Raw genomic sequence first — 27,653 nt, forward strand, 5'->3', positions numbered from 1 at the left:
AACAAGAAAGTAACAAACTTGAAATTTTTGAATCAAAACATTAATTGTTGATAATATTTTCGAAAATTATGAGATAAAATTAAGAAAAATATTTTTGAAAAAGATTTTTTTAAAATTTTCGAAAATAAATAAGAAAAATAAAAAAGATTTGATTTTTGAAAAAGATTTTGAAAAGATAAGATTTTTAAATTGAAAATTTGATTTGACTCATAAGAAACAATTGAATTTTAAAAATTTTTGAAAAAGTCAATTCAAATTTTCGAAATTTATGAGAGAAAAAAGGAAAGATATTTTTTTGATTTTTGAATTTTTTTAATGATGAAAGAAAAAAACATGAAAAAGAATCAACGCATGAAAATTTTGGATCAAATCTAATGATGCATGCAAGAACACTATGAATGTCAAGATGAACACCAAGAACACTTTGAATGTCACGATGAACATCAAGACTCATTTTTGAAAATTTTTAAGAAAAGAAAAACATACAAGACACCAAACTTAAAATTTGACTCAAGACTCAACAAGAAACACAAAAATATTTTTGATTTTATGATTTTATGAATTTTTAATATGAATAAAAGGAATCCTGCACTCTTAGTCTAAAGCTTCAGTCCAGGAATTAGACATGGCTCACTAGCCAGCCAAGCTTTCAATGAAAGCTCCGGTCCAAAACACTAGACATGGCCAATGGCCAGCCAAGCTTCAGCAGATACCTATCAAGCATACAACAGCTGATACTTCATCCAACTTCATATACTTATAAGTGGAAGCCTCAGTCCAAGAATTAGACATGGCTTTACAGCTAGCCAGGCTTCAACATGCTTCATGAAACTCTAGAATTCATTCTTAAAAATTCTGAAGAAAAAGTATATTTTTGAAAATAATTTTTTTTGAAAATAAAACGAGAGAGAAAATTACCTAATCTGAGCAACGAGATGAACCGTCAGTTGTCCAAACTCGAACAATCCCCGGCAACGGCGCCAAAAACTTGGTGTGCAAAATCGTGATCATTCCATTCCTTGTTAACGACGCTAAAAACTCAATACGCACGTTCATGATCTTATATCTGTTTCACAACTTCGTACAACTAACCAGCAAGTGCACTGGGTCGTCCAAGTAATAAACCTTACGTGAGTAAGGGTCGATCCCACCGAGATTGTCGGCTTGAAGCAAGCTATGGTCACCTTGTAAATCTCAGTCAGGCGGATATCAAATGGTTATGGAGTTTTCAAATAATAATAATAAATAAACAGAAAATAAAGATAGAAACACTTATGTAAATCATTGGTGAGAATTTCAGATAAGCGTATAGAGATGCTTTCGTCCCTCTGAAACTCTGCTTTCCTGCTGTCTTCATCCAATCCTTCCTACTCCTTTCCATGGCAAGCTGTATGTAGGGCATCACCGTTGTCAATGGCTACATCACATCCTCTCTGTGAAAAAGGTCCAAATGCTCTGTCACGGCACGGCTAATCATCTGTCGGTTCTCGATCATACTGGAATAGGATCCATTGATCCTTTTGCGTCTGTCACTACGCCCAGCACTCGCGAGTTTTAAGCTCGTCACAGCCATCCCTTCCCAGATCCTACTCGGAATACCACAGACAAGGTTTAGAATTTTCGGATCTCAGGAATGGCCATCCATGGGTTCTAACTTATACCACGAAGACTCTAATATCTCGGACTCGGTCCCCTGTATTAGATATCTAAGAGACATCCATTCAATCTAAGGTAGAACGGAAGTGGTTGTCAGGCACGCGCTCATAAGTTAAGAATGATGATGACTGTCACGATCATCACATCCACCATATTGAAGTGCGAATGAATATCTTAGAAGCGGAATAAGTTGAATTGAATAGAAAAACAGTAGTACTTTGCATTAATCTTTGAGGAACAGCAGAGCTCCACACCTCAATCTATGGTGTGTAGAAACTCTACCGTTGAAAATATATAAGTGATGAAGGTCCAGGTATGGCCGAGAGGCCAGCCCCCAAACATGATCTAAAGATGAAACTAAAGGTAATCAAAAGATGTAAACACAATAGTAAAAAGTCCTATTTATACTAAACTAGTTATTAGGGTTTACAGAAATAAGTAAATGATGCAGAAATCCACATCTGGGGCCCACTTAGTGTGTGCTTGGGCTGAGCTTAAAGTTTACACGTGGAGAGGTCATTCTTGGAGTTGAACGCCAGTTTGTAACGTGTTTCTGGCGTTGAACTCCACTTTGCAACTTGTTTCTGGCACTGAACGCCAGACTACAGCATGGAACTGGCGTTGAACGCCAGTTTACGTCGTCAATCCTTATTCAAAGTATGGACTATTATATATTTCTGGAAAGCCCTGGATGTCTACGTTCTAACGCAATTAGAAGCGCGCCATTTGGAGTTCTGTAGCTCCAGAAAATCCACTTTGAGTGCAGGGAGGTTAGAATCCAACAGCATCTGCAGTCCTTCTTCAACCTCTGAATCTGATTTTTGCTCAAGTCCCTCAATTTCAGCCAGAAAATACCTGAAATCACAGAAAAACACACAAACTCATAGTAAAGTCCATAAATGTGATTTTTAATTAAAAACTAATAAAAATATACTAAAAACTAACTAAATTATACTGAAAACATACTAAAAACAATGCCAAAAAGCGTATAAATTATCCGCTCATCACGCAGCAACCGGTTGATCTACCAGCTGAAGGTAGCAATCCAAAAAGTCGCCATACCCCTTTGCTCATCTTTGAGTGCACCGAGGATGATGCAAACTTTTAAGTGTGGGGAGGTCGTCCGACCATTCGGCGATTTTGGATGACAAGTTTCTAATCTCAACACTTTTGCATTTCATTTTAGGTCTTTTAGGATTTTTTTTGTTTTATTTTCTTATTTTTTCATATATATATACATAATAAGCTTAGTCAAGATAATGAGATTTTTCAAGATTTCTATCTATAGGGCACCAATTGATTTGAGTGAAAACTTTTCATTGAAACTTGCTTGAATTACATATATTGTGGAACATGTTTTGAGCTAAGAACACAAGCAAGTAAGATTTGAGCCTAATTGTGTGGTTACATCTTATATTTCCACTTATTTTTCCTTCTTGTGTGCATTATTCTCCTTCTATGATTGTAATCTTTGATTTGTTTGATTCTTGATGTCCATTATTTTGTGTATTCATGCATTTATATGATTGAGGCCATCATTTCATTTAGCTCACTTACCCAAATGGCCTTACCTTTTATCTTCCATTGTTAGCCAATTTGAGCCTATGCTTAACCCACTTTGTTCATAATTTTAGCACATTACAAGCCTTAAAGCAGAAAATAATAAAAGTCCTTAATTTGGATCTTTGATTATCTTAGGCTAGAGTGTGTATATCATTCAAGTGTGGGAACCTTGGGACATTGGGGGAATAAAAGGGTAGTTTTGTATTTTTATTGAAATTATTGGGAATTGGGTACATGCTCATGTGTAATGAATGTATAGACCTTATGCATTGATGTTCTTGTATATAGTTTGAAAGAAAAAAATGAGAAAAACAAAAAAAAAAGAAAAGAAACAAAAAAAAGAGAAAGAAAAGAAAAGAAAAAAATAGAAAAAGAAAGAAAAATAGAAAAAGAAAGAAATAAAAAAGGGGACAAAATGCCCCAAAGCAAAGCGAAAGTCAATAAGAATCAATGCATATGTGTTGTGATCAAGAAAAGAAAATACATGAGTATGTGAAAAAGTGAAAAATAGGTAGTTAGGTTAGAACTTAATTGTATAGGATGTCATAGGTTAGGTGGAAAGTTTAAGCTTATCAAAGATTCAAATTTCAAGCTCACTTAACCATATATGCATCCTACCTTAACCCTAGCCCCATTACAACCAATGAAAAGACCTCATGATACTTGTATGCATGCATGAAATAAATGTCGATTGTTAGAAGAAAAACAAATCTTGAAAAGGATGATTAGGGGAGAATTGAGTGAATCAACCCTAAACACTTGAGCAAATAGAGTGCAAACACTACCGGTGAGGGTTCGATTGCTCAATTACATGTTTTCCACCTATGATCATCACTCCTCATGCAAGTTTGTAAAAATATTTAATAGCTCAATTCAATTGTAGTTTGGCATGGTTGTTAATACCCTTAGCCCTTGTGCATATATGTATTCTTGGGAATTGATTTATTTTGACCAAGCAATTGCATTCATGTAGATAGATGCATATAGTTTAGGTTGCAATTAGATTAGTTTACATTGAATAAATGTTGATGCGCTTTGCTTTCTCTTGGTTTAAGCATGAGGACATGCTTGGTTTAAGTGTGGGGAGGTTGATAAACCCCATATTTAGGGTTTATCTTGTGCTTGATTTAGGGGATTTTACAACCTTTCACCCACATTTATTCAATGAAATAGCATGGTTTTGTAAATTCTCCTTTAATTGTGCTTAAGAGTGAACACATGCTTTTTAGGACTTAGAATAGATAAATTTAATTCACCTTGATTCCATTAGATGCCTTGATATGTTTGTTAAGTGATTTTAGGTTTAGGAGGCAAAGATTGGATCAAGGGAATGAAGGAAAAGCATGTAAAAATGGAGAACTCATGAAGAAATGAAGGAATCGCAAAAGCTGTCAAGCCGACCTCTTCGCACTTAATCGACCATAACTTGAGCTACAGAAATCCAAATGATGCAGTTCTAGTTGCGTTGGAAAGCTAACATCCGGAGCTTCGAAACGATATACGATTTGCAATAGTTGCTACACGTATGGTGATGCGTACATGCACTGTACCCGCACACGTCGTTGCTGCCATATGATCCACTTAAAGCAATACGTGGCCAGCGAATTCTAAAGCCTTGTGGGTCTAATCCAACTCATTTCTGATGCTATTTAAGCCAAGGATTGAAGGGGAGTTGATATACTTTACATACTTTACATACTTTCACATTTTAGTTTAGTTTAGTTTAGTTTTAGAGAGAGAAGCTCTCACTTCTCTCTAGGATTAGGATTAGATTTTAGATCTAGATTAAAAACTCTTAGATCTAGTTTAATTTCATGCTTTGATTTACTTTTCCTTTGCAATTTCTTCTTCTTCTACATCTCCTCTCTCTAGTCTAGCATTTAATTCTTGTAATTCTCTACTTTTATGTTCATGCACTTTTGTTTCTTCTATTTTTCTTTAATGCAATTTATGATTCATGTTTCTTTATTATTCAATTGAATTGTTGTTGTTGTTTAATTCCTTGCAATTGAGTAGTGTAGATTTACTTTCCTTGCTATTTTACTATGCTTTCCTTTTATGCCTTTCAAGTGTTTGATGAAATGCTTGGTTGGATTTTAGTGTAGATTTTGTGTCTTTTGGCTTTGGTAGAGTAATTAGTGATTCTTGAATTATCTAATTCCTTTGTTGATTGATAATTAGAAGTTACTAATTGATTTGGATACCACTAAAGCTAGTCTTTCCCTTGAGAGTTGGCTAGGACTTGTGAAATCAAGTTGATTCATCTACTTGACTTTCCTCCATGGTTAGAGGTTAACTAAGTGGTAGCAATGGACAATTCTCATCAGAATTGAGGAGGATAATGAGGATAGGACTTCCAATTCTCATAACCTTGCCAAGAGCTTTTCATAGTTGTTAGTTTATTTCTTTTGCAATTTACATTCCTTGTTCATTAACTCAAAAACTCCCAAAGCTATTTCATAACCAATAACAAGGACATTTTATTGCAATTCCTAGGGAGAACGACCCGAGGTTTAAGTACTTCGGTTTATAGATTTTAGGGGTTTGTTTTAGTGACAAACAAAATTTTTGTATGAAAGGATTGATGTTGGTTTAGAAACTATATTACAATGAGACTTATTGTGAATTCTAAACCACACAAAAGTCCAATCATCATGCGCGTGGCTTGAATGTCCTCTTCACGCGTACGCGTGGGTGACGCGTGCCCGTGGCCTTCAATTCTCTAAATGCTCATTTCTTCATGAATTCTCCACTTTGCATGCTTTTCTCTTCACCTCTTCCATCCAATACTTGCCTTATAAATCTGAAATCACTCAACAAACATATCAAGGCATCGAATGGAATTAAAATGAATTAAAATTGGCAAATTTAAGGCCTAAAAAGCATGTTTTCACTCTTAAGCACAAATTAGGAGAAATTCACAAAACTATGCTATTTCATTGAATAAATGTGAGATAAGTTGATAAAATTCCCTAAATTAAGTACAAGATAAACTACAAAATTGGGGTTTATCATGAGGCCATTTTTGAATTAAACTCATTCACCTATATAGCCGTACCCGTATATCTACCTTTGTGAGATAATTTTGAGCTTTTTAATCCCCTTTTATTCTAATTGTTACCACATCACCAACCTTAAGTGAAGAACCATGAATTACCGTGAATTGCATCTTTGATTAGCTTAGGTTAAGATGTTGGTCATTTAAGTGTGGGGGAATTTTGGGAAACATTGGTAGAAGAAATGAAAAAAATTTTTTATTTTGGGTATTCATTGAAAAAATTTGGAAAATGGGTGCACATTCATGTGTCAACTTGCTTTAACCATAGGCATTTGCCATAAAAAAAAAGAAAAAAAAGAGGGATAAAGATTTTCCCAAAGAAAGAAATATGAATAAGGAATGCATATGTGAATTTGGATGAAAAAGAGGCATGAATGTGTGTAAAAAGAAAGTAAGGGGTAGTTAGAATGCATTTTAATGAGTAGGTTGGTATAGGTTGAGTGGGATACTTGAGCTAATCAAAGATCCAATTTATTAGTCCACTTGACTATATAAATCCTACCTTATCCCTAATCCCATTACAACCCTAAGAAGACTTCATGATATTTGCATTCATGCATCATATACTTGTTGATTGTTAGATGAAGAGCAAATCCTTGAAAGCATGATTAGAGGAGGATTGAGTGATTAAATCCTAGACACTGAGCGTTGAGAGTGTATATACATCTGGTGAGGGTTCAATTACTCAATTCTATGTTTTCACACCTCTTGTTATGTATTCTTACAAGTTGCTTCATTTTGAAATTTGAATCAATTCATTGGATTGGGATTACATTGAACAATTTTTTTGTTTGGCCCTATATGTCCATATGCTTACTTGGTTATTTATTAGTTTGTTTTCACCAAATCAATAGGAAACTATGGTATAGATAGAAATAGTTTGCATTTGGTATAGTTGCATGCATATAGATAGTTGCATTTAATAAGTTGTTTACCCTTTGATCATTCTCCTAGTTTGTGTTTAGCATGAGGACATGTTATTGTTTAAGTGTAGGAGAATTGATGAGTCCATATTTGATGATAATTTTTTGCTTGAATTGGACAAAATTCATCACATAAACTCACACTTAATCACTAAAATAGTATACTTTTGTGATTTCTCTCTAATTTGATCCTAAATGTGAAAACATGCATTTTTGTGTTTAAATTGATCATTTTAATTCAACTTTTATTCCACTCAATGCCATGATATATTTTGTTAAGTGATTTCAAATCAATTAGACAAGACTAGCTAGGCAAAATTGGAAGGAAGCATGCAAAAAGGGAGAATACATGAAAAAAACAAAGGGGAAGTACACAGTCAAGTTTGCGTATGCACAACCTCCTGTGCATACAAACAAGTGTGAAAATTAGCAAGTGTGCATACGCACACATCTGTGCGTATGCACAAGTCTCAATGCATGACTTCATTAGTGAAGCACGTGGCTCGCGAATTTGGGGCTCTCTTGGCCCAATTTTCGGAGTTGCTGAAGCCATTTGGGGTGCTATATCAAGGGTACATCATTCCATATGAAAGGGGGGCTCACTTTCAGATAGAAAAACACATTAGGAGTAGGAATAGTGTAGTTTAGGGAATGCTCTCTTAGGGTTTTATTTAGGGTTCATTGTAGAATTTTATAGTTTCAATTTTGGTCTTGGATTTTGCTCATCTTTATTGTAAGTACTCTTTAATCTTCTCTTTAATTACACTAATTTTGCTACTTGTCTTATGGTTCAAGTTATTTTGTTAATATATGCAATTTTGATTTCTTGAATCTTTTGTTTATGAATTTGATGTTTTATGATTCCTATATGCTCGGTTGAGTTTTTATTGTTGATATTGTGAATAGTTTGATTATAGTTTTCATTTCCCTTTGCAATTTTACATGTTTTGCTTTTATGCCCACAAGGTGTTTGTGAACATGTCAATTATGGATTTTGAGTAGATTTTCATGCCTTGACTTGGGAAATGAGTTCCTAGGATACTAGAGTCATAATGTCCGATATTCAGTGGTAATTCTTGGGTTGTTAGTTGATTCTTGTTTCCATTGACGCTAGCTTTTTACTAAGAAATTAGTAAGTTAGCTAGGACTTATGGATTAAGATCAATTATGCTTGCTTGACTTACTCCTCGATGTTAGGGGTTGACGAAGCAAGATTAACTCATCATAATTATCATTCTCAAGTCAAGGCTCTTTTATGCATTTATAGCATTTTTACTAAGTTTTGATCTTGTTTCCTTTTTAATTGCATTAATTCCTTTTTTGATCATTTGTTAGTTTTTTTTATTTCTTAGTTCTTTTAATCTTTCATTCCTTGATTGAAGAAACCCCTTTCTTCACAACCAAGAATGTGACATCTTAATTACATAGTCCGAGGGAGACGACCCGGGACATAAAACTCTCGGTTATTATTTGTTTTAGATTGTGACAATCTTTTGAATTAAACTTTGATTCGGGTCAATTGTTGGTTTGGGACTATATTTGCAACGAAGGAATTCTATTTTGTGAAATTCCAAACCCATTTTTGGCCTTCGTCAAGTTTTTAGTGCCGTTGCCGGCGACTATGCAATTGGTGTCGTATTTTTTGTTGTTGTGAATATGTTAATAGTTTGTAGCCTGCTTTTCAGTTGTTTGGTTGCTTTTGTTAATACTTAGGCATTTTTTTCTCTTGTTTATTGATGTCTTTTGGTTTTATTTCCTACTTTCTCTATGAGTTCTCACACTTGTTGCTTGGAGTTTGGATGTGATTATATTGTAGGGTATGATGACTTCAAATTTAGATTGCATCATGGAGTGGGAGAATCAATTGAAGGAGGAACTGTTTGCGTATGAGCAACACTCATGGAAACCACCTCCCCCATGTTACAATGAGGCATACCCTCCCCAATGTGCATACCAAACCCAAAGATATGAACGGTACCCTTTACACAACCTTCAACCACAAAACCTTCAAGCATTCCATTCGGGTTGGAACACTCGCATATGCGAGCAGGGGGTCGCGTACGCAACCAACCATTTTTAATCATATGCGTACACATGACAGGGGTGTGCGTACACACAGCCCCTATTTTCTGAAATATAAATTTTTATGTTTTTAAACCATTCTTCTGGCTTTCAAAATCTTTATAACTCTCATTTAAAGCCTAGTAGATAGATTTTAGGGTAGTGGAGTATGGTTGGGACTGTTGAGGAAGATATCTTGATGATGAGGAAAGAGGTAAAGCGGATGATGATGAATAAGGAAGGGATATGATATTGTATATGCTGTGATTGATGGCTAAATTATGATACTTAATGATATGATGATTCATGATTGAATTGAGAATGAATGAATGTGTGGTTGAGATACTTGGGCAATAGCAAGGATTGTACTTCATCCCACTTGCTCCAGGTCAACGCTTGAGATTTGATAATGATGATGATTGTTTTAGACTGAATGAATGTATGTTTGAGATACCTGGGCAGTAGCAATGATTGTGGTTCATCCCGCTTGCTCCAGGTTAGTGATTGTGATGCTTGGGTAGTAGCAGCAGTAGTTGATTATTCCACTTGCTCCAGGTTGAGCTTTTAAACACCTGTCTGGGTAGTAGCGGTAGTAGTGGTTCTTCCACTCGCTTTGGGTTAAGTGGGTAGTAGCAAGAGAGTTGTAGCTCAAACTCACTTGCTTCGCAATGGGTGTTTCTGTCCATGATTAGCTACCAGGACGTGTCGGGTTGGCTATATAACCGACAGATGATATCATCAGCCATAGAAACGGGGGAAGGTGAGAAGCTAAAGGATCAAGTTAGGTTGAGTTAGAAGTTGAACCCTTAGATATCCCACTTTGTTTATGCCTCAATTATGGTTGTAAAGAATAGTTTAAGTTTGTAATATGTTGTCGGAAGCTCTAGGATTGCCTTCAACTTTTCCGGGACATTATATGTTAGTTATGTGGGCACTGTTACCATGTTGAGAATCTCTGATTCTCACCCCATATATATTTTGTGGTTTTCATATGCAGATCAAGTGACACCTCGCTGAGGCATTCTAGAGCATCTGTCAATGAAGGATTCTTGTGTTTTGGGTTTATGTTTTGGTTATGTTGTATATATGGATACACTTATCTCTCCACTATGTATATATTATGTTTTGTCCCTCCTAGAGGTTGGCTTTGGAGAAATACGTTTTGTAAACAGTATTTTTGGTATTTTGGGCTATCCTTGTATATATGCATGTATATATATGCTCTGATCAGTTTTAACTTCGCTAATCGAGTCAAAAGCTTTATTATCTGTATCTTTGAAAGTCACCTCTTGTGTGTGTGTGTGCGCGCTTTTCGGTTTAACGCTTTTATTTTAACTTTCTTTCAAAGGCTCCTAGATAAAACAACTTTTCACCTATATTATATTATATAACTTTACTTTTAGAGGTCGTAATACCTCACCACCTCAGTTTTATGACTTAAGCATAAGACTCAGTGTGGTAGGCTGTTACACCTCTGACTATGTCACAACTTGTAAAAGCGTCTTCATCATCATCATTACCATATAAAAGCTCTGAAATTACTACAAGTAACAAATTTACCTTATTACAACCATCATATTTGTATAAAACCCAACCATTAAAAGAACATTTTTCATATTATGAAAAATCAAAATCCATCAAAATATTAACCATTGAAAAAAGACTGGTTCAAAAAAGATAGAAAAACCTTATACAAAACTATTTTTCGAAACACTTTCTATTACATTCTTATAAACCCACAAAAAATCCCAAAAATTTTATAAATTGATATTAGTAGAGACAGGATCTATCGAAGTAACACATTATAAGGATCCTAATACCAAACAGCCTATCTATTCAAAAATAAAAATCATCAAGATACTATCTTTACAAGACTGGGAACTACCCCCATATCAATCTAAGAGTTTCTCATTAAAATTTGAACCCCAAAATTATACTTATTATGATTATCAAGAAGCATGGAATGACATATTATACCTAGCACCAAGCCCTCACTCTTGGTTTATCTAGTTCAGAAAACGAATATCATTACAGTTTTCGAAATGGTTTCAAATCTTTGGACCACTACAAGACTTTTTCCCAAAAGAAGCCAGTCTGGCTTATAAATATTTCAAAAATAAAACTTTATTCCTACCCGAATACAAATTCATATCATTTATAGCAGCCATGGGAATCAGCTAGATCCTAACCTATAACAACTTCACAAAAACACCTTGCCTTATTAGCTACAAGTAGTAATGTTAGCATATGCAAGAAAGAATCATTATTCCTGGCTCAGAAACAACAAATTATGGCTGCCTTAGCAGCAGCAACATCAGAAGAAGATATCTAGAACTCTTTACAAGCTATTCAGGCCGTACCTCTTGGGGAGGATGAAGAAGTCCAATCTAGTCCAACCTATTACTTCCAAGACTTTCAAGATCCATTTGAAATGTAACAAAGAAGTAATAAGATTATATCAATGTAAAAAAAAAGTGTCGACAAATAGTAAATGTTGGCAAAACAGTAAGAGTAAATAGTACTTTTGGCACATAGTAAAAAGTAGCAAATAGTAAAAGTAAATAGTGACTTTTTGATGCCTATAAATTCCGAATTCCTCATTCATGAAAGGGCATCGAAAACTGAAAAGCTTTAGTATTCTCTCACTCACATCACTCTGAAATATTTGCAATCATATCACTCAAAGATATCTATAATCTTCTACAAGATTGTATCAACTGTTCAAGAAGTAATAATAAGAAATTATTTCTGTTAGTATCATTTATCTGCTATATTTTATCATCCTAATTATTATACAGTTTCTTTATTTTGAATTTTGATCATAAAATTTAATAAAATTAAATTGTTGAAACAAAAGGAGATTAATAATCACTAAAAAGGCTAGTCTTATAGAAGAGATTAATAGAAGAACTTATAGGATAGGAAAATTAAACAAGAAATTAATTAATATTAGAAAAGCTATAAGCTTTTTACAAAGACTACCAAAAATTATTAAAAGTTAAAATTATCTGAACCAACGAAGAATCAAACTGAAAACCAAGTCTTTAACTAGAATTAATCGAGTTACATGACAAGCACGTATTACTAACATATTGTTAACAAGAGTTGGTATTAGAGCCATTCCTTCATATAGGGTACATTCTGGTATTATTGTTACCCAGATTCATATTACTTATCTTCTTAAAGATCTAAAAATTTCATAGTTAAAGACTTGTAGTAGCAGTAAGAGCTGTTAATACGTTGGTCAGGCCAGGTCATGGTCTCAGTAGTAAGTCTGAATTAGGTAGTAAATCCGTTGGTAATAAAAGGTGGTCCTGTAACTTACAAGTTTTAACCATAAAATGGTTAGATTATTGAGAACGATGAGTAACTTAAATCTAGGAAACAATAATTGTTTAATAGTAAAAACAGATAGTAATGAAGCATCAAGTTCTAGAACAAAAAACGAATTAGAAATAGCTAAATTAGAGCAAAGTTCCCATAATTCGAATATACCTATAGTAGAAAAAAATGAAGTGTATAAAAAGAGATCCTTTTGGGAAGAAAAAAATTATGAAATTCACATGTTAGAATATAGTTATCCTAGAACAAGTAATAATAAGACAATTACTATCTTAGAAGAAGACAGATTAAAAGAACATAATGATTAAGGATATAATTTTATTCATATAGGATTAATACAAGTAGCGGTAAAATCTAATTTTAGAATAGGAATAAATGTTCCAATATTAATATTGTTAAGAGATACGAGATTTTCACAATTCAGCAATTCTCTAATAGGAGTTTTAGAAAGCAATTGTCATGATGGACCTGCTTTTTTTTTTTTAATTGTTATTCATATTATGCTATGAATTTAAGAAATAAATATACTTGGCAAGATTTAAAATTACATGTTCAGTCAAATGAAAAAATTATAAATAAAAAATAGGTTTAATTACTCTGTTGGTCCCTATTGTAACAACCCCGTTTTTCGAGTACGCCAGATCTTTTCTGAAGGCACGGATTTCTCTGGAAGATCAGTAAAGGAAGCACCTCTACTGTATGATCAAGCATCTCAATCCTCATTGTCATTATGTCATCCTTAAGCTAGAACCTCTTCTAAGACAAGCTCGATAACGCAATCATAAAGAACCTAGTTTTTGAACCATATCAGTTAGGAGTTTTTATTCTAGTTTTCGTAAATAGTCTCTGTTTGATGAACCGGACTCGATTCATGAGAGAAGAGAGATAATAGTATAATATTATCATTATATTAGTATTAGAAGATGCTTGAATGATATTATAAGGTTACTTGGTCTGTTAAAAAATAGGAAATCGGTTTAACCGGGTTCACAGTTTACTGGTGCAGCTTAGCACCAGCACTCTTTGGTGACTTTAGTAATGCTAATGCCTCATCATACATATTCTATTCTCATATTAAATATGTTACTAGTTTCATTTATGCTAGTAGCTCAGAAAATAATTTTTAGAGATGTTTTTACGAGTGTTCCGATACATTTTGTTTTAGTAGTTATACACCTGAGATATTTTAATATTATTTTAATCCACCTCCAATTCAACCAATCACAACTCACCCTATACCCCCAAGACCTCCAAGGCTGCCTCATTTGCTCATTGTGGCCGAAAATCATCAAGAGAAAAAGGAGAGAAAGTTCTTAGTTCATAAATCTTGAAAGCTTGATTTCTTCTAAACTAAAACTCAAATCAAAACTCCGATTACACCAAAATGATCCTCGCTTATTTCTCTAAATAACCATGTAACTTATCAAGGCTGGAAATAAGGTTAGATGGCTGTCCCTTTCCCCTTTGAATTCGGTTTTCAAGGAAGCATGCTTAAAACATGTATTTTCTTGATGTTCTTCCTTAGATCTCTTGCTTAGCTTGACTTGTGAGCCAAGAATCTTCAATTCCCAGCACGTTTAAGGTAAGGAATCCCTTCCTAATATGTTGATTAAGGTTTGGTCAGTTGAGGTTTTATGGATTCAAAGTTGTTCTTGATGTGTTTTAGGAGGAAAAAGTACTTTAAGAACACTTCAAAGAGTAACCGGATTTGGAGCAGCAAATCAAGGTAGGGTTTGGTAAAATTAATCTTGATTAATTGTGTTTGAGTTGTGTAATTATGATATGGTTTGGTTATGCTTGAAATTGATCGTTTATATGAGTGATTCTTGTTGAAATTTTGGTGAAAATTTGATGAAATTTGATGAAATTCAAGCTATGAGTTTGTGTTCTTGGAGCTGCTGGAAAAATGAACCCTAACCCTTAAATTGGGGTTCAATTTGTGTTGTAATCAAGGGGAAAATATGGGACTTTCGTGGCTGCAATTTTATTTTAAATTATGGTAAAAATCGGTTGCTGAAAAGATTGAAAAACGGGTAAAAACAGAGAAAGAATCTGAAGAATTTACGAAGAACACTTTGAGTGTGATGAAGAACATTGAAGAACACCTTTTAGATCTTAAAAAGGGAAAGGTTTTAATTATTTTGTTGTTTGAGGGGTTATTTTGTAATTTCCAAAAGTTAGGGTGGTTAAAGTAGAAATATTAAAAGTTACAGGTGGTAAAAAGTGAATTTTAAAGTTAAAAGTAAAATGTAAGTTAATTTTCAAAAATTTAATGATAAAATAATAAATAATAATAAAATATTAAATAATAATATTTAATTAAAAATAATATTTTAATAAAAATAATAAAATAATGCGAAAAGGACAGTTTTTCGTAAAAGCTTTAGAAAGACAACTTTAAGCTCAGAATATCATAATTACCTTCATAAAACACTTAGGGAGTGGTAATAACATGTTAGTGAGGTAAAAATAAAGGAAAGATAAAAAGTTAAAGAAGAGATAAAAATCAAAGAAAAAGTCTGTAAAGTTTTAGTGACAGAAATACAGACAGAGATTAGTAAACGAACTAGGGCAACATAGTTAGTCCTTGAGTTGCGGGTAGGGTTAGCTATAATATGAAAAGTTAAACTGTTTCAGTATAGACTTAATGAACCTATTCTTGGGACACGTTAATTATTCATACCGAAATTTACATAAGCTATAAATACATACGTTAAACAGAGAAAAGAGTAACCAGAGCAGAATAAAGGGATACAGAGAAAAGAGTAATCAGAGTAGAGTAAAAAGATAAAGAGAATAGAGAACAAGCAGAGGGCCTGTTGAAAGGTCATTTGTTGCATTAAGGCAACTCCAGAGATATTTGTATGTTCATCTGCTGCATTGAGGCAGTCAGATAGATGGTGGTACGACCACTGAGAGTGCTTTCCTGGGATACTTAGCTATATTGCTATTCTGTAAGTTAGAAGACTCTTACAGAGATATCGAGAAAACACAACTAGCATATACTCCTGTAAGTCAAAGGACTCTTACAGTGAGTGTGTTGGCTAAGTATAAGTTAACTAGCTCTACCATGCAAGTCAAAGGACTCTTACAGTGGTTTGCCTCACAAGCCAAAGGACTCTTGCGAGGGGCATTGCCAGCAGGGAAGCCTTACTTGGTCAAAGGACTCTGGGTAACGTCGGGAGCGGGTATGTAACCGACAATTGAGCTCATTACCTGCATTAGGGCTAGACATGCATCATAATCGGTTGTGCATTTTCTCTATTATGTTTGTTGTATGAATGTATGCTTTTCTTTGTTTGTATTCTATTCTTTGTATTTATGTTTTATTTTCTTGTATTCTTTTGTTTGTGTTCTGCTTTCTGTTTTCTCTATTTTGTCTATTTATCTGTATCTTCTATTTACTACTTTACTGTATTCTGCTATTCGTCTGTGAAACAACACAGAATTAATGAACTTAACTAATAACCCCAGCCCTACTAAGAACTCCCCAGTTCTTACCCCTTCTCTCTCCTTTTTCCCTTCAGATGGAAGCAAGAGTATCCTTCCGTAGTCCACTGATGATCATTCTGCAAAAGGATTCTGCTCTTGGTAGTCTTCTGAGTCTAGAGCGAGATTCATTTTCTGTTTATATGTATATACTGTGAGACCAGCCAACGTTTGCATCCCGTTCGTATGCGAACTTTAACCTAAATCCTGTGGATGAGACTCCTGTTATGTGGCTACGTGATGAAGTACCAGTGAGACGTCATATGACAACATATGATCGTGCAGAAGAGTAATAGACGATCATCCACCTTTTGATGACATTCCGCCTGAATTGAGTTTTGAAGACTTAGAATATACTTTCCCTTGCTTTAGTAGTTTAGAGGGACTAGGTGAGTATAGAATCTAGGCTAGCCTAGGCGGCAGCTTAGGGACTTGTTGAACAGGTCAGGGCTTGGGATGTTGTATGTATATATATGTATATAGATATTATTTAGCTATATCTACGGGTGTTCTAACTAAAAGTCTATACTCTAAAAAAGGTTGGATCACTGAATATTGTTAACTACTTGAGATATATTTATGTATGGTTGTTTATAACTATTTTATCTGTTATTATTTATGAATTGATTATGAATGATTCTGTTTATTAATCCAAACGTTTTCAAAAAAAAAAAGTACCTTGCAAAATAACTACGCTTTTAACAACGAATCAGGCTCATACAATAAATAATAGATAATAATTAGGAAGACAAGTTGGTAGCGCTCAGTTTTTAGTGTGATCATGACGTACCAGAAATTGGGTTGTTACACCTATAGTTTTGCAAAATTTTCAATTAGGTCCCTATACTTTTTTTCCTCTTAATTTGGTCCCTGCACTAATTTTTTTTTTCAATTAGGTCCCTCTTGACAGTAATTGGTTTAATTGTATAGGGACCCAACTAAAAAAAATGTGAAGGGACTCAAATAAAAGAAAAAAAAGTATAGGGACTCAATTAAAAAAAATTTGGTGCAAAGACTCAATTAAAAGAAAAAAATATAGGGACCTAATTAAAAATTTTGCGAAACTTTAGGGACCAACAGAGTAATTAAACCTAAAAAATATGATCCATTTGAAATAATTTATAGGATATATTATAAAATTACTAAGGTTAACTATAATTTTAGAACGTTAAGACAGTCGTCAAAAGAAGAAACATGCAAATCTCAAAAGATCTAATACACAAACACCAAGAAAATTAAGACATAAAGAATTGTTAAAAAAGATGTCTGAAGAATGGATACTTTCTGACATAATTGAAAAATTACACATAAAAAATACTGAGTTAAGAGAAATTATAAAAGAAGGAACAGATATTAGGTTAAGAATAAATAGATTACCGTCTATAAGAATTCTAAATATTAGAGAAACAATTAATCATAGAAATTCTATAGATAATTCGTCTCAAGAAAATATCGACAATATTATAGGGATTAATAACACAAAATCACACATAGCTATTTCAATATATGAAACAGATTCTAATTATTCTCCAACTAAATCTCAAGTTTTAGGAGTAATTATTAAAGAAGAACCATTTGAAATTGACAAAAAATGGATAAGACAAGATTTTAATGCTATCTATAACAAACCATTAAAAGATTGGTATTTTATAAGTCATTTTGAAAATGAAGTTATAAATATTAGAGAATTATTTTATGATTATATGAAAGAAAATAAGATTAATTTCTATTTCTTTGATTGGTATATTAAATACTATTTTGAAAATGTATTAATAAAAATAACATCAGTATGAAAAATTAGTACCAAAACAATAATAGAATTTGAATATTCTGTTAAAAAAATCGTTAAAATACCAATAAAAAAATCTAGAAGTAAAAGCTTCTTATAAAAATAATGAAAAAAAAATTAAAAAATTACATTAACAGTTAAATTTTACTAATATCATATTAGATATAATAAAAAACTAATTGAAAAGAATGGAGAATATAAAAAAGCCTATCAAAATAGAAAGACATATATAAACTTTAGAGTATAGATAATATTAATTTAAAATCAAAAATAAAAACACAAATAAATGAATTGATAGAAAAATTTAAAATTATTAGTCTAGGAAAAAGGATCATTAATACATTAAAGAAAAAGAAGAATTAAAAATAAATAAGATTATTAATAAAGTAAATTACCCTAAAACTAAAAATTATTATCCTTTGAGAATGAAATCCTAACCCTATCATCTTTTTCTGCCGTTAGAGCTGGCAATTTATATCCTATTTACGGGTATTCAATTCGGATCAACTCATTCGGGTAGGGTTGTCTATCCTACTCGCTGCGAGTAGGGTAGAATATGGATTTAGGATATACCCTACTTTACTTTACTTGCACCCTTAATATATTATATATATTGAAGAAATTGAATGTTAAATTCACAATCCTTCTCTTATAAAAATATGAAATGACCAGTAAATTAATTGATAATCATATTATTTGTAATTTTATGTTAGATTTTTTTTTTTAATTTTATTATTTTTACTTTTAATTTAAACTTAATTTTTTATTTTTTATTTTATTTATATGTATAAAATTTGAAATAGTTGAATTTATATTTGTTTAAAATTTTTTTATTTTTTTACAAATAGAATTAAATAAGATAGAATTTAAAATTTTAGGATAGGAGTAAGTTAGAATCGAAAAATTTTTAATCCACTAATAAAGTATGATAGAATTTTTAAAAAGTTTTCAATTCGGAGGTCTACCCTACCCATTAGGCCATTATTGCCAGCGCTATCTGTAGTGCCGTCACCTCATAGCTCATACTCTCTCCACTTCCAAAATTCACATCATCTCTCACAATTTCAGCTCAAAAACTCGCACCTCTGGCTCTTCTCTCACCATCGTCCGCCACCCTCCTCCCCTCTCACCACCACGTTCCTCTCCTCTTACCGCCACCATCTCTCACTCTCACGGTCTAACCGCAAAATCTCGTATTCCCGCTTCTTAGGGCCGAGACAGGATCGTCGTCGCAGCCTGAACGTCGCCGCCTCCAGCAAGATCTTCGCCGGTCTTCTTCGCAGCTCGTTCGTCAGTCTCTTCGCCCTTCGCCGCTCTTCCTTCCTGTAAGTCTTCTGTGATTTTATTTGGTGTGTGTCTTCCGAACTTGATAGAGTGCGGTAATTGAAGACAAAGCAATGCTGATGTAGAAGATTGAGACCATTATTATAGCAAGAATGTTGTTGAGGGTGCTGATTAGTTTTAGTGATTAATAATGATGATGATGATGATGATGAGATGATTGTGGGTGTTGTTGCTGAAAAAGCACTATTACTTGTGTTTGTTGTTGTTTTGAAAATGAGTTAAGGATGATTAAACAAAATGGTTCAGTGTGTATGCCTCTTGGGCGATTGTTAATTTGAATTATAAAATTAGTGAGCTGCTGTGTATACAACTAATCTTGTTCCATTGTTGAATTTGAATTTATCGTTGTCATGCATATTTGTATCTTGAAGTTTTGTATATGCAATGTAGATATTAAAGAAGAACTTGCCGCAATTCATATGATTTGGTGTTGCCTTGACTCATTTTAATATCTTTATTTTAATTATGTTATATTTTCTTTTTTTAGTTGGTTCTTTTAAGAAAGACCAGTACTAATGTTGTTATAATTGATAAAGAGAAGAGAACATATATTACCCTGATTCTTAATATAATTTAATCAGCAAGCTTATATTTAATATTAAAGAAGAACATATATTACCTTGAGGATTATCTTTTTCTTTTTCAATTTTTTCTTTCTTTTTTTATTTTTTAGATTTTTTTTTAAATTCGCAAAAATCCGGATATCCAGCGGATGGGGTCCCTATCGTGGGGACAGGGAGGGTATTTGCATGTCCCCGCCTCCATGAGGACCCGTTGCCATCTCTACGTGGAAGTAGGATGATAAAATGGGAATTTGAAGGCAAGTTTGGTGCATTAGAGATAAGCATGTGTCACTCTCAATAAGATAATAAGAGATGTAGTCAAGGCTATATTTATTTAATTTGCTAAATGCTTGTGTTTATTTATTTCCTTTTTAGTTTGCTGAATTAATTTGCTAAATGCTTGTGTTTTGTTTATTTGCTAAATGCTTGTGTTTTGACCTGTGTTGTTGTTCTTGATGTAGTCTCTCGCTTTGGTGTTCTGTGCCTTTCCGCCGCTTCTGTGCTCTCTGCTCACCAAGTCTCGGTCGCTTCCTCTATACTCTCTCTCGCTGCCAGTCAGAGCCCTTCACCGATCTCCTCTCTTCTGGTTTTTTTGCCTCTTGATGTCTTGATTTGTGATTAATTGATTATTGAATGTTGATAACCTAATCTGTTAAGAATATATGTTGTCGATATCTTCTAGTTTTGTGATTAAACCTTGTTACTTTACAACAGAATGAACTAATTAACATTCTGGATCCTTAATTTGCTTGTACCAGAAACAATTTTGTATGTATATGCAATTGTGACTGTGTGAATGACAATAAAGTGTTTGTGTGGTAATGGTAGTGTTTGGGTAAATGAAGGAGTGTGAATGATGATGAAGTGTTTGTGTGTGATCGGATTCCTCTAAAAATAGATATGAGATATGATATATGATTTTAAATTGTTAGCATTCTAACTGCATATCATTTCCCTATTCCTAATTTGAGTTACAATAATCAATACTCAAATAGTTTATTGAATTTAGAATGCCAAGTAATTTGGTGGCTGAACCAGAGGTCTAGTGTCTTTCATTTTGAAAACAAGGTGTAGTTACTAGTCTGGTATCCATAATGGTGGAAAACTATAAAACTTATAAGTAGGTCATAATTAATTCATATGTAATTTAGTTTGATATTGTAACTTGAAGCCACCGAGGTTCAGATGTGCTATGAATGTGATTTGATGACGTTTTGTATAATATATTTAAAAATTTTAATTATCAAAGTAACAATGGGAAAAATAAATATCATGCCTAGGAAAAGTTTTCTTAGTAACAATGGGAAAAATAAATATCATGCCTAGGAAAAGTTTTCTTAGTCTGGTTCTAATGTTGCTGTCTAGTATCTTGGTTTTGATAATTAAAACTTTATGCTGAAATAAAAATGTTAATGGGTTATTTTTGTTGTCTTGATAATTACAAAGGGGTATTTTATTTTGAAAAATTCCCAAAAAGGTGGAAAATATAAACTTTTTTTGAGTTCCGTGGCTGAATAAGATTTTGTATTTTGTTCTTTTTATGCACTTCCAACCTTATATTAAGTTTTATGCCTTTTTTAACTTAATATTACTTAATTTTAATTTGGTTTGTCCCGTACCATGCTCATTTTGTTAGACACTGCTGCAATTCTCAAAGTTTGCCATAAATATTTGCATAGTTTCCATGATGTTTTATGAAATTTACTATAGTTTTGATACATAAGAATATATTCTTTAGTCTATCTCATTTAGATTGTCAATTTTTCTTTTAAAAAAGAGATTAAATGTAACGCTTGGTTATTTGATTGTGCAATCGGCTTCGGTATAGGGATGCCGGAGGGTAAACTGCTGGTTGGACTTTCATGGCAACCACAGCTGTTGATTCCATCATCATCAAAAGCCGCAGATGCTTGTCATAACAAACCTCAAAGTGAGGCATCTAATAGTAGTCTTTGGAAACCCAATACAGAGCTTGTTGATGGCATTTTCGTTCCTCCTAATGATCCCAGAAAGTTAAACAAATTACTGAGGAAACAAGCTAAAGATACTGCTGGAAAAGATTGGTATGCAATATATTTTCTGGAGCAAATTTTCTTTTGCAATGCAACCATGGTTAAGTTTCTTTTTGTTTTTTAAAACAAAAAAATCTTATTTTTATTACTTGTTTAAGTAGTTTTACACAGCTGACTAGCTGGGCTGGGTATAAGGGTGGTGACTTCCATTTTTAATCAAATAGAATTAGGATTTAGGGTTTAGGGTTTAGGGTTTAGGGTCAATTTTTCTTTAGTCTATCTCATTTAGTTATCTGATTTTATGTATATGTTTGTCAGGTTTGACATGCCTACTCAAACCATCACTCCTGAGTTGCAGACAGATCTAAAGTTGTTGAAGGTGATTTTTGAGTTTTGATATCTTTGCCATTTTATATTTTCCTTGGATTGGGCAACATTCACCTACATTCAAAATGGAAAGCACAGTTACTCAGATTTAGATTCTTTGTCAAGTTAACTTTACTTCATGTTAGGCTTTTTGGCTAACAAGATCCCTGTTCATAGTCCATTTTACCCCTTGTTTTGGGCCAACTTAACTATTTTCAATGATTTGTGGGGTGTTTGATGCTTCCTGAAAACATAGCTAGTGTTCTCAGCTTGATTGAAGTAAATTATATTGTATATGTTTATAATGGGAAGACAAACTTTCAGGCAGCTGAAAGTCCAATGGGATCGGTTAGCATTTGGGGAGTAAAATGTGTAGGCATGTATATAGTATTCATTAATAACAAATTTGGATGTTTCCCATTATTTGTATCATGATAATAGCTATGTAATATATTTTAGGAGAATGTTAGGTGATTAATACTTTTAGTGAAAGAAAAAAAATGAGTTGATTAATGTTGGCTCAAATGCAAGACAAATACAAGAGAAAAATATTGGTCGCCTAACATTTACTTTTTATACAACACACAAACTTTTATCCCTTAGTTTCACAAGTGGAATGGGATCCTTACACTCCTGTGTTTATTGTTACAGTTGAGGTCTGCGTTAGATCCAAAACGGCACTATAAGAAGGGTGATTCTAAATCAAAGGCACTTCCAAAGTATTTCCAGGCAAGTTCATTGTTGTATACCCAATCTGTATATATATCATAGGCAAGCATATGATTGATGTTACTTGCTACAAAATTACAATCTCTGTTGGTGAGCATTCAATTTTTACTTTATTTTATTTTATATTTATTTATTTATTATTTTTGTCATTTGAATATGACCAGGTGGGAACAGTTGTAGAAGATGCATCAGAATTCTACTCAGAAAGATTAACAAAGAAGGAGAGGAAAGCAACCATTGCAGATGAGTTGCTTTCTGATCAAAAGCTTGCGGCATATAGGTAAAATAGGCACTTGCAGTAAAAGACACACTTCACTGGTTAATCAGAAAATACTAGGGTTGTCAAAATTGACCATTCGGTGGGATCATCTAATTTATCTGCCAAAATAAGGGCAGTTGGGTCATAAAAAGTCTTGACCATTTAAATTTTGGACCATTCAAAAAATACCATTCTTAAGTTTGTTTGTTTAGTTGTACTTGTTGCTATGCTTTTTGGGATATTTACTCACCTCGTTCATCATCTTCATTGTAGGAAGCGAAAGGTACGTGAAATTGAAGAACAAAATCAACCTGTGGGGAATACCAAGTGGAAGATTAGGGGTCGGAATTCCTGGAAGCGAGCAAAGGAAAGGAGGGTATATTGAATTTCGATCACTTTGGAAAATTCATAGATGATATTTTTGCCCTTTTTTTTTTGGGTTGGAGGGGGGTTTGATTACGTTAGTTCTTGTCCGTTGCCATAGTCGAAAATGCTCTGTAACAGTTTTAAGTTATTGATGGAATTACAGCATTTGTGTCAATGCTCGTGTTTAAAAAGTTTGGTAATTACTAGAATTTCTTTGATGAGGCTTTGTAAATTATAAATTGTTGTCAAGAGTAAAATTTTGCATGAAGAGACGTATAACATTGTTGCAAAATCAATGGATTTTGTGTATTACAAGCTATTTCGATGTTGCGGCTTCTCAAAGCTTTAAGCAAAGAGAAAGTCTAGGGAGCCAATGTGCTTGATGTACAATGGATACAATGGGGGTTAATTTTGAATTAAAATTTAAATTAATGGATAATTAATTAATTTTGAATTAATTCAAATTTAAATTTTGAAAAAAATAGGAATAGGAGCAGTTATAGAAGCACAACGTAGACGGAAATTTATCAATACCGTTTCGTCTCCGTCATCTCCAGGTCTGAACGAAAACTACTCTCCCACCCGTCACTTACCGCCGTTGAATTCGACTATCACCACCGTCATAGGCCGCAAAGGCCCTCTTCCGGCAACAGCAACACGCTTGTTGTTCGATCTGCGTTGGAACGGCAACCACGCGGACATCCAGCGTGTACAGCAAGAGAGAGCTTGTGGTTCTTGTGCTTGATGTCGACGTCGCAAGTAGAAGGGGTTTCAAGTGTGGTTGCTCTTCCACCCCCGTCACCCCGCCGGAGTTCATTAATGGAGTGCGTTGTGGCTGAACCGGTGGATTGTGTTCCATCTCCCGGCGGAAATGAGATTTCATCCAATTCAAATGAAAATATAGTTGAACCTCTCGTCATCGATCATGTGCAAATGACTAAGGTGAACATCGTTACGTACGAAATGCTTTTCAATGGATTGTCATTTTTATTTGATTGGGCAGTTTAGAATCAATGCAAGTTTAAGTGTATGTTGTTAATTGGTATTCAGATGCATGAACAACATGAATTAGTCAACAAAGTTTAGGAAGTTTTTGACATATCATTCTATTGTTATATGTATGTGAAATGTGGTTCTGGAAGAAAATATTTATATGTTGAAGAAGCTTATATGAAAACTCATTAAAATAATCTATACTCCCTCATAAATAAAATACAGGGGCATGTAGACAATGCTAGTGCAAGAGGTATTAATTGAACTAGAGTTGTAATCAATGGTATAATAGATATGGAGAATTTATTTTGATAATGAAAAGGAGGAATGCAGGAGTAATATATTGATGCTTTTATTGTATTTGCTTCCTGCACGTTAGTATTAGAAGATACAGTTATCCATGATGCTCAATGTATGCATAAAGAAAGCATCACTTTAAAGTAAAAATATGCACCAGTGGCTGGGAAACCGAGGAAGGAACTGTGTATAGGATTTGTACATGATGCATGTTTAGCTGTATGGTATGCAGTGTTAACGTGAAATAGATTAGGTAGTAGTCACAATAATTGTATAATATTTCAAATGAATTAATTGATTCAATTACCATGAGTAGCATTTAGATGACTTTGGTGTAAAGCCTATACTGGTTGGGTGGATGAATTGATCTATAAATTTAGTTTGAATTTTTTTGTGCTAGTAAGTGAGGTTTCATGTACATGATGTTGAATAAAAATTGTTTCTTTTTTTTTTATTGTTGTAATTTGTGTGTTTATGTTGAAAGTGCAAGCCACGCAAATGTTGGATGTTACTGATGTTGGTAGTGATGAGATGGATATTTGGGACGAGGTTTGGATTTTAGTTTAAATTTGTGTAGTCAGGATTTGCGTTTTTTATGTCATAATTAATGGCTTTGTTTCTGTTATTTTTTATTTGATACGTAGATGCCTGATCACGATACCCTGGAGGAAGATGAAATACCAAGCGTCGGGATGCAGTTTGCGAAGTTGCAACTAGCTCATGATTTTTATGTTAGCTATGCCAAGAAAGTTGGATTTGCAACTAAGATAAGGACGACAACATTTGACAAGATCACGAAGGAACCCGTTAACCAGGCTATCCACTGTAATCGGGATCGCATCCGCGGGTCTCATGTCAAAGCACCAACGCACAAAAACCCGATTTCAGCCGCTGGGTGCAAGGCAAGAATATATGTGAAATTTGATAAGGAGAAGCAAGAGTGGCTTTTTTTCAAGGTTGAGTTGAGGCACACGCACCCATGTTCGGCGAAGAAGGCAGTGCACTACTGTGAGTATAGGCAGCTGAGCATGCATGCGAAGTACGTGATTCAGAATAATGATGAGGCTGGGATTCGACCAAATAAGACCTTCCTATCTTTGGCCAATGAAGCTGGGGGCCCATCAAATCTGGGATTCTCAGAAAAGGATTTAAGAAACTATATTACAGCAAGACTCCGAACAAGCAACGCAAATGCGGATGTTAGGGAGATGATGAACTATTTTATGAGAATGAAAGACATCAATCCGAACTTCTTCTATGTAGTGCAATTGGACGATGAGTGTAGATTTAGGAGTGCAGTTTGGGTTGATGCAAGGTGCAGGGCTTCCTATGAATACTACGGAGACGTTGTGTCACTCGATAGCACTTACAGTACAAACAGGTAACAGGTGTTGTAATTGGTTTTATTGGTTTTGGTAATTTTTTCCCACGTGGTTGTGACTGAGAATTCATAATGGCATATGGTTATGTGTGTAGGCATGGGTTACCGTTTGCGTCGTTCGTCGGTGTCAACCACCATGGTAAGTCAACCTTCCTTGGATGTGCGCTGTTGGGAAACGAGGAAATTCCGAGTTATGAGTGGGTTTTTACCCAATGGTTGACGTGCATGGGAACAGCTCCACAGTGCATCATTACTGATCAATGCAGATCCATGTTTGGTGCGATTAGAAAGGCGTTACCCAATACACGTCACCGTTGGTGCATATGGCACATCATGAAGAAGTTTCCGCAGAAGCTTGGAGGTTATCGTCGGTACGGAGAGTTGTATGCCGACCTCAGGAACATTGTTTTTAACTCTTGGATGGAGGAGTCATTTGAGAGAAAATGGTTTGAATTTATGGAGGAGTACAATTTACATGACAACACATGGCTGTCAGGTTTGTAGTTTTTCAATTACGTTTTGCTTTCCAATTCATAATAATGCGGTAGCTGGCTTTATTTGTTTTGTAACAATGAGTTCAGTGAAAGGTTTTTGATATAGAAACTGTGTGTTATTTGTAGATCTTTATGATGATCGACGCATGTGGGTGCCTATATTCTTCAAGGGTGAATTTTGGGCTGCCATGAGGAGTACGCAAAGGAGTGAGAGCATGCACGCATTCTATGGTGGAATCTTACACAGCAAGACTAGCTTGGTCCAATTTGTTCACGAATACGACAATGTGCTTGGATCCAAGGAGCAGAGGGAATTGGAGGATGATGCAGTAGACTCCAGGGGGGTAATACCTTGTGCAACGAGCTCGCCTATGGAAAAACAATTTCAGTAGGAGTACACTACTAGCATGTTTAGGGATGTTCAAGTTGAGTTTGTGAAAAAGGCTTATTGCAGAGCATCTGTAGTTACTGAAGACTGGCCAGTGGTATGCATGAAGGTGGAAGAGGAAAAAATTAGTACATGATACTATGATCTGTGATTCGTATGTTGTCCACTTTGACCGCTCCACACAAGAGGTTCGTTGTGAGTGCAATCTTTTTGAGAGTTTAGGTGTGTTGTGCTGTCACTGTCTTGAAATTTTTCACTCTTTTAAAGTGTATAAAGTACCTAGCTGCTATGTTCTCCCTTGTTGGAGCAAGAATATAAAGCGCAAGCATACTTATATCAAGAGCAGTCACGACGTCAGTCGGTCAGATGTGAGTCATGATGCATTCAAGGGACTATGTGCACACCTTTAGAACATTGCGCAAGAGTTCGTAAATGATGACGATGAAACAGCATTGCTGCATGCTGCTTTAGAAGAAACAAGGGCCAAGCTGAGCGAGCACCGTGCTAAGAAGAGGTCCGTGAGCGTGGCGGAGAACCACACCAGCATTGGCTCACAACATTCGAATGTTCTCGGTGTTGT

General features: G+C 34.2%; 3 protein-coding genes across 6 annotated transcripts; all 3 read left to right on the forward strand.

The window, feature by feature from the left end:
• Positions 1–18,901: 18,901 nt before the first annotated feature.
• On the forward strand, positions 18,902–23,862 carry LOC107625307 (rRNA-processing protein fcf2-like). Of its 4 annotated transcripts, none has more exons than XM_088505016.1 (7): positions 18,902–19,206; positions 20,250–21,036; positions 21,084–21,851; positions 22,119–22,179; positions 22,818–22,895; positions 23,060–23,175; positions 23,428–23,862. In XM_088505016.1, the coding sequence occupies exons 3-7, from the start codon at positions 21,619–21,621 to the stop codon at positions 23,537–23,539; spliced, it is 600 nt and encodes a 199-aa protein (XP_088361142.1). In that variant the 5' UTR covers positions 18,902–19,206; positions 20,250–21,036; positions 21,084–21,618; the 3' UTR covers positions 23,540–23,862. The 4 variants fall into 4 exon arrangements, with proteins under 4 accessions (XP_088361142.1, XP_088361144.1, XP_088361140.1 ...); XM_088505018.1 differs by having other exon boundaries at positions 20,250–20,342; positions 21,617–21,851; XM_088505015.1 differs by having other exon boundaries at positions 18,908–19,206; positions 20,250–20,311; positions 21,617–21,851.
• A 1,446-nt stretch (positions 23,863–25,308) lies between these two features.
• Positions 25,309–26,411, forward strand: LOC148573731 (protein FAR1-RELATED SEQUENCE 5-like). Its single transcript, XM_088505832.1, has 3 exons — positions 25,309–25,359; positions 25,455–26,181; positions 26,287–26,411. The coding sequence occupies exons 1-3, from the start codon at positions 25,309–25,311 to the stop codon at positions 26,409–26,411; spliced, it is 903 nt and encodes a 300-aa protein (XP_088361958.1).
• A 5-nt stretch (positions 26,412–26,416) lies between these two features.
• On the forward strand, positions 26,417–27,077 carry LOC148573732 (protein FAR1-RELATED SEQUENCE 5-like). Its single transcript, XM_088505833.1, has 2 exons — positions 26,417–26,687; positions 26,812–27,077. The coding sequence occupies exons 1-2, from the start codon at positions 26,417–26,419 to the stop codon at positions 27,075–27,077; spliced, it is 537 nt and encodes a 178-aa protein (XP_088361959.1).
• Positions 27,078–27,653: the final 576 nt, after the last annotated feature.

This window comes from Arachis ipaensis, chromosome B2 (genome assembly GCF_059453495.1).
Source record: "Arachis ipaensis isolate K30076 ecotype BB chromosome B2, ASM5945349v1, whole genome shotgun sequence".
Taxonomy (NCBI): Eukaryota; Viridiplantae; Streptophyta; class Magnoliopsida; order Fabales; family Fabaceae; genus Arachis; species Arachis ipaensis.

Bases quoted from the DNA above. Each gene is read 5' to 3' on its own strand.
- LOC107625307 (XM_088505016.1), top strand. From the start codon at position 21,619: ATGCCGGAGGGTAAACTGCTGGTTGGACTTTCATGGCAACCACAGCTG. The intron at 22,180-22,817 runs GTGATTTTTGAG...TTATTGTTACAG, and splicing joins CAGATCTAAAGTTGTTGAAG to TTGAGGTCTGCGTTAGATCC. The intron at 23,176-23,427 runs GTAAAATAGGCA...TCTTCATTGTAG, and splicing joins CAAAAGCTTGCGGCATATAG to GAAGCGAAAGGTACGTGAAA.
- LOC148573731 (XM_088505832.1), top strand. From the start codon at position 25,309: ATGTTGGATGTTACTGATGTTGGTAGTGATGAGATGGATATTTGGGAC. The intron at 25,360-25,454 runs GTTTGGATTTTA...TTTGATACGTAG, and splicing joins AGATGGATATTTGGGACGAG to ATGCCTGATCACGATACCCT. The intron at 26,182-26,286 runs GTACAAACAGGT...TTATGTGTGTAG, and splicing joins GTCACTCGATAGCACTTACA to GCATGGGTTACCGTTTGCGT.
- LOC148573732 (XM_088505833.1), top strand. From the start codon at position 26,417: ATGGGAACAGCTCCACAGTGCATCATTACTGATCAATGCAGATCCATG. The intron at 26,688-26,811 runs GTTTGTAGTTTT...TGTTATTTGTAG, and splicing joins TGACAACACATGGCTGTCAG to ATCTTTATGATGATCGACGC.